Source organism: Alligator mississippiensis, chromosome 1 (assembly GCF_030867095.1).
Source record: "Alligator mississippiensis isolate rAllMis1 chromosome 1, rAllMis1, whole genome shotgun sequence".
Lineage (NCBI taxonomy): Eukaryota > Metazoa > Chordata > Crocodylia > Alligatoridae > Alligator > Alligator mississippiensis.
In genome coordinates, this window is record NC_081824.1 from 118,525,249 (window position 1) to 118,537,271 (window position 12,023).

A 12,023-nucleotide genomic window follows, 5' to 3' on the forward strand; every position below is an offset into this window, starting at 1 on the left:
CTTGTTACCCTTCACATCCCTTGCTAGCTGCAACTCCAATTGTACTTTCACCTTCCTGACTTCATCCCTGCATGCTCAAGCAATATTCTTATACTCCTCCTGAGTTGTTTGTCAAAATTTCCCTTTCTTGTAAGCTTCCTTTTTTTGTTTAAGCTCACCAAAGAGTTCTCTGCTAAGCCAAGCTGGTTGCTTGCTACATTTGCTGTTTTTCCTGCATATTGGGGTGGTTTGTTCCTGCACCCACAGTAAGATTTCTTTAAAATACAACCAGCAATCCTGGACTCTCTTCCCCCTCAGCCTGACCTCCCAGGGGATCCTGACCAGCAGTTCCCTGAGGAAGTCCAAGACTGATTTTGTGAAGTCTAGGGTCCACACTCTGCTGCTCTCCTTTCTTTTTATTAAGCATTTCTACTGATATAACACTTTAGCCTGGAGCCATTTGCTTTAATGACTGAGATAACATAAAACCCTAAAAAAACAAGTTAATATGGAAAACCACATCAGAACAGATCCAGAGCTCTAACACCACTATGAAGAAATGGTAGAATTGGCACTTTCAAATTTGATATAACTCTTACCATGAACTTGTTCTTTTTTACTCTAAAGAACATTTCCACAAGTGATGATCAATCAAAACAGTTTTGTCTGGCCAAGCACTAAGTACATGGCCATAAAAAAAACTGATGGCAATACATTTCTAAAAAAAAGTCTGACAAATTTTTCATTTAGTAAAACGTAGTTATCTGTATAGAACTTTTAAATGATGAAGATTCTACTTAAACATTGACTTACTCCCATCCATATTCCTGACATTTATGTCAACTAAGTTGGCTTGTAAAATTCCAAAGTCTTATCATTTTCAATTAATTGGGCTTACTATGCTTTTGTTCTTCTACTGTGTTAAGAGCAGAATTAAATGCAATACCTGGTTGTCGAGTAATATTTGCCTTTGATATGTCTCCATTTTGCTGTTCATTAGATTTCTATAAAGAAAACATAGATATGTAAATTAAAAGTGGGACTGGAAAGAAGTGAACTATGCCTAACTATTTATACAGATAAAAAGATGCTGAAAATACCTTATCTACAGTTTCTGTGCGCCTAGTCCTTTTCATGATCTCCTCCAGTCTCTACAAACAAAGTGAAAGGATAAGAATGAAAATAACATTCATCGACGTTGATTTTTTAAAAAGCCTCTACAATTATTATCTTAGATAATGCAGCACAACTTGCCAAAAAAAGCAAGATCATTCATTAATTTTTTTCTAGTATCTTAGGAACCTTCTATTAATGTCAGTAGGTCTGGGCCAGGCCCTTAGTGAATTTGAGGCAACGTCTGCAATACGTCTGTCTTTCTTCAATATACATGCAAACTGTTGAGAGATAGTGCCAAGATTCCATAAAAATACTGAGTTACCTTCTTCCTTTCTAAGCGCTCCTGCTCTTCTCTTTGGAAATGCTTTTCACGCTCTAACCGAATCCGATCTGCCTCTTCTCGCTGACGAGCTTCTTCTTCTTTCTGAGTGGGGAAAGGAAAGGAAAGGAACTAAGGACTGATTTCCAGTGAAATGGCTGATTTACACTGGCATCCACTTATCTTTGTATTGCATCTGAATCTGCAGCAACTTGAAAAGACACTCGGGGGTGTCACGCCAGCAGCAGACTTTTTAGACTGAAATGCAGGTTTCTCAATCCTTTTGTCTCTTAATGTTATGTAAATTAAAAAAAACTGGTAATCTTATTTGGTTTTGTAACTACTTTGTGATGAATGCATGAAAACATAGAAAATGAATAATGAAAATGCATTTCCTAACCTTGGGTATTAGAAGAGGAGCCAGCAAAGTGTTCATAAGACTAATGGCAGATGGATGCTTTTGACAGGGTCAAAATAAAACAGGAGAATGTTACTCCTTCCCACTTTCCAGACACTGTCATTGCTTAATAAGAGCAAGGACAAACAGCCACATGCATGTACAGTACGGGCTTTCCTTTTCTGCTTTTTTTAATTAAATGCAAAGCTCTCATGGGATGTGATGTACAAAGGCCTCTCAATATGATAAAGCTGCATTGTATACGGAGATTCTGCAAGGAGATCTGCACTTAACAGAGAGGTTTAATCCTGCTTTATATATTAATGTTATAAAGTAAATATGCCAATTTACCACACCAAGTGCAGAATATACTTTCAGAAACACTTCAGATAAAACTTCTTCATTACTTTTTAAGTTGCAACTAATTTCATATGACCCTTATGTCCATGCATATATAATGAGTATTTTGTGAGAGTTTTGGTGAGCCAAAACAATATATTTGTTGGGAGGATGAATTACTTAACATTTATGACATCTATTCAAGTGATGAGGGTCATCTAAGTACCTTAACAGACAGGTTCTTCTTCTAAGTGCCTCCTGATACTAATAAGCAAGCATCATTATTACTGTTTCACAGATAGAAAACCAGGCTAGCAAGCTGAAAGGTCAGACTGTAGTAATGTTCCTCACAGGGTGTGTCTACACCAGACACTTTACTGTGCAGCAGACTAATGTGCTGCACAGTAAAGCATCACCATCTACACGTGTGCAGCAATTAGGGTACAGTGGACTGTACTGCCAGATAGTCCTGTCAGTTACAAGTGGTACCCAGCAGTGCAATAAACTACTGCACTTAAACACATGTGTAGATGGTGATGTGAGAATTAGATTACACTGGCTCAAATTGAGCCAGAGTATATTCAGACATATTAATTGAATGTGTAGACATGCCCACAGTGCGAATACTCACACTGAGCAGCAAGGACCTGACTTTTTGAACAGCCAACTTGATTTTAAAGACTGCTTGTGGGGTTAAGTAACAGTATACATACTGATTCTAAAAATAATATTAGAGGCAGGATGAGAGCCCAGGAGTTCAGGTTTCCAGGCTATTGCTAAATCTTCAGCTACTTTAACGCAAGTGTATAGAACTCTGCCTATTAAGTTATCTTGGCATCTAGCATGATAAAATGGTAGAACAAATTCTTCTCTGGTGCAAATTCAATGGTTTAAATGAAGTTACACCACTAGTGAATTTGATTATACTGTAAAAGGGAAGACCTAGAATTAAAACAGAAGTCCTACAGAAAAAGATATACCACCTGTAAAATCCCTCTAGGGAAAATCATCTTTACAGTTCCTCTCTCTATGAAATCAAGAGTCAGGTGACAAAGTTTGGTTTACTTCTATAGGTCATCTTCATTTTATGGAACCCACACACACACACAGAGCAGAAAATGAGGTGGTTAGCTCAAACCACTACCATCAGGACAGATACGGAAACGCTTGGAGAAGCCTACTTGTTTTTGAAAGCGCTCCATCTCTTCTCTTTCTTTTTGATCTTTTTCTTCTGCCTGCTGACGGAGACGTTCTTCTTTTTCTTTCTCCTGCTCTGACTCCCGTTGCTTTCTTTCTGCCTCCTGTTTACGAACTTCTTCCTCCTCCCGGCGAGCTCTCTCTTCAGCTATTCTCTGTGACAACTGCTCCTTCTTTTGCCTGCAATAAAAAATACAAGTGTAAGAAGCAGATATTGGGCCATGAAACTTACATGAGCAGGATAGTGAGATGCCAGTCTTATTTTACTTGGCTTACAGGTAAAACATATCATAGGTGAGCATTAGTGGCTAAACGGGTGACTGAACTGGTGAGAGAGAGACATGCATTTTTTAGTTTTAGAACCGCTGGAATCTTGGTTTTGAATGGGAAAAAGAAGAACTGTAAATGAAAACTAAAGGCATATCAAGGTGACCCCAGCTTACAGGTAAATATTATTGTGCCCATGAAGATGCAAACACCCAGGGATGGGATCCTCAACTGGTGAGAATCAGCATAGCTTTATTGATTTCAATGAGGATACTGTGAGTTATGTAGGCTCAAGATCTGCTTGTTAAAGCACTGAATGCACGTATGAACCGATTATGCCCATTTAAGACATTTAAATCTCATTATATTTCAGCTTGTACCTATGATTCACATTAAACCCTGAAAAGATAACAACATTCCTTCATTTGGGATTTTCATGCTTGCTTTTCTTAAGGGCCCTTTCATAGGTCTCGCAGTTAACAGGATGGTAGCTCTTGTAGCAACACAATGGTATTAAAAGGTAGCTTCTCCATTGAGGAAATTGGGGTATCACCTTTCAAACTCTTCCCTCTCCCTCTTTTGTTGCTCCTCCCGCTCTCGCTGCTCCCGGGCCAGACGCCTCTTCTCAGTGAGCAGTCGGGTTGCTTCTTCAGGGTCAGTTGTGCCTGCAGAAGTCTTACTAGGAACAGGGGGTGGAAAAGCAGCTGGTAGAGCTGGAGGCAGAGGTGGAGCAGCTGCTGGAAAGGAGATAAAAAAAAATTCATTACAACAAAATGCTGTCACATAGGTGACATCCTCACCTTTCCTTTCCCTCCCTGAATGTGTATAATTAAATAAGCCTCCCTCAGGGAACAGGAAGTTACAGCACCTTCCCAACCCAACAGATATTTCCCTGTTGGGTTGGGGGTGGGGGGGAAGATGTGGGAAATCAAGTCTGCCTGCAGGAGCCCCAGGAGCCTGCTTGTAGCCAAGGGGCCACCCTCTTCCCCAGTCATGTCCCCTACCCCCACAACCTCTAGCTGTCTGCAGGAAGGGAGCGGGGTTAGGGGAGGAGGAGCAAGCTGTCAGCTGGGTTTGCCTGGCCTCAGCTGGAGGGTGAGGGGGAATGTGAGGTGGGGAGGCTCCAATCCACAAACCCCGCTCCAGCTCAGGCCAGGCAAACCCCAGGTGGCAGCTTGCTTGCCTTCTTCCCTTCCCTCCTGCATTCAGCCTTGGGGGTAGGGTTGGGCTGCATCAATCCAGCCCTGATTACAGGATAGTTTTACGTTAAAGAACACAGGTTCCCTAAGGTGCTCCAAAGTGGAGCGCCTTTATCTAATCCCTCATTTCATGAGGGTTACTTTAATGCATGATCAGTCACTTTAAAAGCATTCTGTAGCCATGCACATGTGTCATGGCACAGCTTTAAAGCCCTTTCAGGGGGCTGATAGAACAATGAATGTAACTTCTGTCTGCACCCTCAGATGGCAGCCTCCTTTTGTGTAACTGCTATTCCCTACTCTGTAGTTATCCCACATAAATGCCAAACTTGCAGGCAGATGGCTCATATATGCAACCAGTAGGATAAGAACTCAAGATCAAGTCTTGGCACATGAATGGCATTTTTCACAATAGAACCTTAAAGCCCTTTGCAATCATTAATTCACTTGTAAAACACTTCTTTGATAGATATAGATAAGGAAGAAAAGGCACAAAGTATCCCGCTTCAGTTCACACAGCAAGTGACAGCTGGGAGTCCATCCCAAAGATTTTGCCTCCCTCTTCTTTAGCCTAATCAATACACAACATCCCTTTTCTCATTCCAAAAAAAACCAGCAACAGAATAGAAGCCTTGATGTGGACTGCTTGCCTAGGTAAGGCACCTTCCTCTTCCTTGTGACACGCTGTCTCTCTTCCCATGTGCACCCCTACCTCATTTTGAAAGCCAAAGTTCTGAGTTTGATCTTTAAATGCAGCACCACTGCAGGAGCAGAGCCTGCATAAGCAGGTCCTACAGCACAACCCCTGACTGAACTGACACTTCTGATTTGTGTCATAACAACATTTACTATTCCAGTTAGGTATTCCCTAAGTAAAATATTGGTTTCAAATTCCCACTGGTTTGTCAGGCTTATATACACCAGTCATTTCTTCCCACAAATTATACTAGAAATGGAATTGTTCTCATTCCTCTAGAGGCCAAAAGCACATTAACCAGGGGCAGCTATCAATTCAGTAGCTAATGGGAGGAAGCAGTCTCAGACAAGCAGCAGTGCTTCTGGCAGTGCAGCACAAGGAAGAGGGAGGACTGACAGCTATGAAGCTTCGGGATCTGGGGGAGGGCTGTTTTAGTCTGCTTCCTCCCGCCCTTACCAGACTCATTTTAAATGGGATGGGGGACAGGTGGAGATAGGAAAGAGAGAACAAGTCTTCTCCTCAATCTCTAATCACCCCTTAAATGCATCATTCAGAGGGTCTTCCTGGTCCCCACCCCAATTTCTGTGGAGAACCCATAGAGCTTTCCCCCAAATTCTACTTTACCCCTCCTCCTGCTTTCTTTGCCTGAGGGCCTGCTCATTTGCAAATGCAAAGCCAACTTTCAGCTCTGGGCTGCCTCCACACTGCGCAGTTTGCATTCCAGACCTGTCCCCTTCTATCCAAAGAAAGCCATGTGCCTGTCCTCACATCTGCTTCAGGACATCTATCTTATACATGACTAAAACAGTCCTAACACACTGTCAAACAGTGTGGATGGTCCCGGAAGGCCACTTACATCTACACTGAAATCCAAGAGTATCACTGTGCTTGAGCAGACATTCCTGAGCTAATTTTATATTAGCCAATGCAGGGACCACAGTGTCTGCATAGCAGTTTAAAGTTTAGCACAAGCCGCAAAACTCACCTGTGACCCTGGGTACATACGCATGTGGTTACCATGCACTGAGCTCCATGCAGTTGTGGTTATCTTGCATCCAAAGTAAAAGCTAGCTCAGCTATGACTACCTGAACTGCAGCTTTGGACTGAGATACAGATGACCCCTTACAGAGCAGCAAGAGACCTTGTGTGTGTTTGCTTTATCTCACATTGTTTTGGTTTTCAGAAATAACCTCATCCCTAAAGAAAGGGACTAGAATTCCACTGCTCTTGGAAGTTTTATTTGATAGGATGGCAAGTGTGAGCTAGCCCCATCCCTTAAAGGGACTCTTTCTTTTCCCAACCCTCTTTTGTTGTTTTGTGCTGTGAATGCCACCTTCCTCACAACCACCACTTAGGCTCTGAACTTGAGCCTCTTCGTATAGCTGTGCCTACCTATAGAACTTCCCTGGACTGAATGGTTAGACTATTTTCCTACCGCTCTGGAGGTATGAGTTTGAGTTTCACTTTGGACTTGTGCTGAAGGCTCCCGCCAGCTGACCCTGTTGTAAATAAGCACCTGGTTATTTCGGCTGGGAAGTAAAAGGTAGATGAGTACAAGACTGGCCACGTCCCTCTTGAGTGCCTCTGGCTGTAGAAACTGGTGTGTCTTCCCCATGCTAACCCAAAAGGTTGTTTGGTGCAGGTATACTTTGGACAAGAACCTCCCATCCAGGCTGTCTCTAAATCATGGTGATTCCTGGATAACATCTCAAGGGCTATTGCATCCTCACCTCTGGCCTTGGCATATGTAATCTTGCCTTGCTTGGATCTATTCAAAATGCTGTTGCAAAGAGGATCCTCTTGGTTCACTGCTTGGATCATATCACCCTTCCATTTGTTTCTCCATTGCATCAAACACAAACTACTTTCTTTCATTTTCTAGTCCCTCCATGGCCTATTCTCACCATAATCTATCCTCTCTTCTATACAATCAAGATCCTATCTCCTGTATCTACTGTCAAAGATGCCAGGGTCTTTCTGCTTATTTAATTTTCAAAAAAGCATCATTATGATGATCCTTGTGTGTGGCAGAAGCCCCCAGCAAACATCTACCTAGACTCCCAATAAATATCCTCCTAATTCTTCTTTCAAACTATACTTTGTGGTGATGCCTACAAAAAATTCAGTAGTTATGGAGCAGTCTCTTACCTGCTTATCATGGTGACTAGCATTGCCTCCTGGGGGGGTTTTTTGTACACCTTTCTGACTCTACATCTTGTCTTATATTTAGGTTTTAAGTTTCATGTTCTAGGACCTGCCTTTTTATTTATTTATTTATTCTTTGTTTGTACTAGGGCTTAGCACAATGGTTCCTAGTACTAGACTAGGGCTTATAAAAGCTACAAATAACAACAACAGATCAGTACCAGCTCTTCTCTTAAAGCAGAAGCAAAGCCCAGCTACACATCCCGAGGTTCATGCAGGGTTGTAAAGGTTTTAAGATTTTTTTCAGTGATAAACCTTTCAGACAAACTGGGGAGTATTGAGAGTTTGGGAAGCACTTTGATGGAAGGAGAGAGGGCTTTACCTGACTTCTATTTACATAATCAAAGAAAAGACAGATTCCAATGTAACTTCCAACATGGAAATCCATGATCCAAACAGCTATCCCATCCTAAAATGGATAAGGATACAAAACAAGTGCAAGGTTTATACTATAATGTATATACCTAAATAAATATTGTCCTGAAAGAGCTCACAGTAAGGGTTGCCAGAATCTGGAATGGGCTTCCAAGGGAGGTGGTGCTTTCCCCTACCTTGGGGATCTTCAAGAGGAGACTGGACAAGCACCTGGCTGGGGTCATCTGACCCCAAAGCTCTTTCCTGCCCAAGGCAGGGGGTCAGACTGGATGACCTACTGAGGTCCCTTCCGACCCTAACATCTATGAATCTATGTTTGCTTCCCTTTCCCCTTGCATTGTCTCTATCAAGTTTATCTTATCTCCATCCCACTTTGTTTCACTGGTTTTTAATTAATCTTTCACTTTGCTTTCTACGTCTTGGGTTTCCTTTCCCTTGGCAAAACATCACCTCTCATTTCATTCCTCTATGCCTTTCCCCTTTGCTTCACAAGACTATCCAACCCTTTGCTTTAATCCAGGATAGTCAAACTTCTAAGCAGTCAGGGGCTGCAGCAGCATGTTCCACAGCATCCCCCTGCTGCGCTAAGCTGTACAGTTGCCGCAGCTCCAACCTTCACCTCCCTGGCCATGATCTCTGCAGCCCCCACCTGCAGCTTTCCAGCTATGGGATAGCCGGCTCTCTGGCTACACTATGCACATTGGGCACCAGAGCTATAGATTCTCCCAGCACTGCAAGCTCTCCCAATACCCACTTCACGAAGGGAAAGGAAGCCTAAGCTGGAGGAAGAAGGGAAAGCCCAGAGATCCCAGCTGCTGCTGTAGCAGAAGCAAAAGAAGGATTGGCGGCTTAGGGGCTGCAAACTAACCCATCATGGATTTCTCATGGCTTGCAGGCCACCATTTGGACAGCACTAATATAAGTAATTTGTTTATCTCTAGAACCTGGGCTGTTGAGGCCTCCTGGAATGTATCCAGTTTTGGACCCCATATTTCAAGGATGTGGATAGACTTCAAAGAGCCCAGAGGAGAATGACAAAAATGATTAGAGGCCTGAGAAGTCCAGGACACTTGCCTGCCTGTACACAAATGCCAGAAGTTTGGGAAATAAGCAGGAGGAGCTCATCCTCCTGCTCAGTGCAAACAATTATGATGTCATAGGGATAACGGAGACCTGGTGGGACTCCACCCATGACTGGACCACGGGTATAGATGGCTATACCCTGTACAGGAGGGATCGTGTAGAGAAAAGGGGTGGGGGTGTAGCTCTCTATGTTAAGGAAAGCTACACGTCCCTGCAAGCCGATATTGGCGACCAGGGTGGACGGCTGGAGACCCTCTGGGTTAAAATCCGTGGGGAACACGGCACAGGGAACACAATGGTGGGAGTCTACTACAGACCTCCCACCCAAAGTCCTGAGCTTGACCAGGAGTTTGCCCGGGAACTGGCTGAGGCAGCATGCTCCAGGACCATGGTTGTCATGGGTGACTTCAGTTACCCAGACATCTAGTGGGAGGATCGCTCAGCAAAATCTGAGCGGTCGCAAAGCTTCCTCTCATGTGTGGATGACCTCTACCTGACTCAAGAAGTCTATGGGCCAACGAGAGGCAAAGCGCTGCCCGACCTGGTACTGGCTACTGGGGATGACCTAGTCGGCGACCTAGTGATCGATGGGAAGCTGGGTGACAGTGACCACGAGCTGATCACCTTCACCATCCGCCGAAAAGCTGGCAAGTCAGTCAGCAACACGGAAGTCCTTGACTTCAGGAAAGCCAACTTTGACAAGCTCAGGAGGCTTGTCAGTGAGGCCCTAAGGGACCATGACCACAGGGGGAGGGGAGTTCAAGAAGAGTGGTTGCTCCTCAAGGGAGCGATCCTCAATGCACAAACTAAGTCTATTCCATCTCGGAGGAAAGGCAGCAAGAGGGCACAGCAGCCCCCCTGGCTCTCCAGGGACCTAGCAGACCTCCTGAGGCTAAAAAGAAAGGCCTACAAAGGATGGAGGATGGGAGTCACCTCCAAGGAGGATTATTCTGCACTGGTCCAGTCCTGTAGGGAGCAGACCAGGAAAGCCAAGGCTGCGACTGAACTCCAACTAGCTTTGAGCATCAAGGACAATAAAAAGTCCTTTTTCAGATATGTGGGGAGCCGGAGGAAAAACAGGGGCAACGTTGGACCCCTGCTGAACCAGATGGGGCAACTGACAACTGACGCCCAGGAAAAAGCCAACCTATTAAATAGGTACTTTGCGTCGGTCTTTCATCAGTCCCATGGGACGCCCATGCCCACCACGGGACAGGGAAGTCCGGGTGAGGGTGATCCCCTGCCCTCCATTAATGCTGACTTTGTGAAGGAACATCTTGAGAAGCTGGATACCTTCAAGTCAGCCAGCCCTGACAATCTTCACCCCAGGGTACTCAAGGAGCTGGCGAGCATCATAGCCCAGCCTCTAGCACGGCTCTTTGAAAACTCTTGGCGCTCTGGTGTAGTGCCCGAAGACTGGAAGAAGGCCAATGTGGTGCCTATCTTCAAGGAAGGGAGGAAAGTGGATCCGGCTAACTATAGGTCCATCAGCCTGACTTCTATCCCGGGGAAGATCTTAGAAAAGTTTATTAAAGAGGCCATCCTTAATGGACTGGCCGACGGCAACATCTTAAGGGATAGCCAGCACGGGTTTGTTGCGGGTAGGTCTTGCTTGACCAATCTCATTTCCTTCTACGACCAGGTGACCTATCACCTGGACAAGGGAGATGAGATTGATGTCATATATCTTGACTTCAAAAAAGCCTTTGATCTGGTATCCCATGATCACTTCTTGGTGAAACTGGCCAATTGTCGCCTTGGGTCCACCACGATCCACTGGCTGGAAAATTGGCTCCATGGTCGGACCCAGAGGGTAGTAATTGATGGAAGTCACTTATCATGGTGTCCTGTGACCAGTGGGGTCCCCCAATGCTCTGTCCTTGGACCCATACTGTTCAACATCTTTATTAATGATGTGGACACTGGAGTCAGAAGCAGACTGGCCAAGTTCGCTGATGACACCAAACTTTGGGGCAAAGCATCCACACCAGAAGACAGGCGGGTGATCCAGGCTGACCTGGACAGGCTCAGCAAGTGGGCGGACGAGAATCTGATGGTGCTCAATGCCGATAAATGCAAGGTTCTCCACCTTGGGAAGAAAAACCCACAGCATCCTTATAGGCTCGGCAGTGCTACATTGGCTAGCACTATGGAAGAAAGAGACTTGGGGGTCATCATTGACCACAAGATGAACATGAGCCTGCAGTGCGATGCTGCGGCTAGTAAAGCGACCAAAATTCTGGCTTGCATCCATAGATGCTTCTCAAGCAAATCCCGGGATGTCATTCTCTCCTTGTACTTGGCCTTGGTGAGGCCGCAGCTGGAGTACTGCATCCAGTTTTGGGCTCCACAATTCAAAAAGGATGTGGAGAAGCTTGAGAGAGTACAGAGAAGAGCCACGCGCATGATCGGAGGTCAGGGAAGCAGACCCTACGATGACAGGCTGAGAGCCCTGGGGCTCTTTAGCCTGGAAAAGCGCAGGCTCAGGGGGATCTGATGGCCACCTATAAGTTTATCAGGGGTGACCACCAGTATCTGGGGGAACGTTTGTTCACCAGAGCGCCCCTAGGGATGATGACTAGGTTGAACGGTCATAAACTACTACAAGACCGTTTCAGGCTGGACATAAGGAAGAATTTCTTTACTGTCCGAGCCCCCAAGGTCTGGAACAGCCTGCCACCGGAGGTGGTTCAAGCGCCTACATTGAACACCTTCAAGATGAAACTGGATGCTTATCTTGCTGGGATCCTATGACCCCAGCTGACTTCCTGCCCTTTGGGCAGGGGGCTGGACTCGATGATCTTCCGAGGTCCCTTCCAGCCCTAATGTCTATGAAATCTATGAAGTAC

At 44.9% G+C, this 12,023-nt stretch overlaps 1 protein-coding gene across 7 annotated transcripts in view; it reads right to left on the reverse strand.

The window, feature by feature from the left end:
- The window catches only part of MAP7 (microtubule associated protein 7), a 204,440-nt gene that overhangs the window by 13,707 nt on the left and 178,710 nt on the right, over positions 1-12,023 (reverse strand). For 6 of the 7 annotated variants that reach the window (XM_059713421.1, XM_059713417.1, XM_019479573.2 and 3 more), the window contains 5 exons: positions 4,168-4,351; positions 3,332-3,527; positions 1,418-1,519; positions 1,080-1,130; positions 926-983 (listed from right to left, as the gene is read on the reverse strand). In XM_059713421.1, the coding sequence (XP_059569404.1) occupies positions 926-983; positions 1,080-1,130; positions 1,418-1,519; positions 3,332-3,527; positions 4,168-4,351 (591 nt within the window). The remainder of the gene's footprint in view (positions 1-925; positions 984-1,079; positions 1,131-1,417; positions 1,520-3,331; positions 3,528-4,167; positions 4,352-12,023) is intronic. The other variant, XM_059713420.1, reaches the window with a different exon arrangement.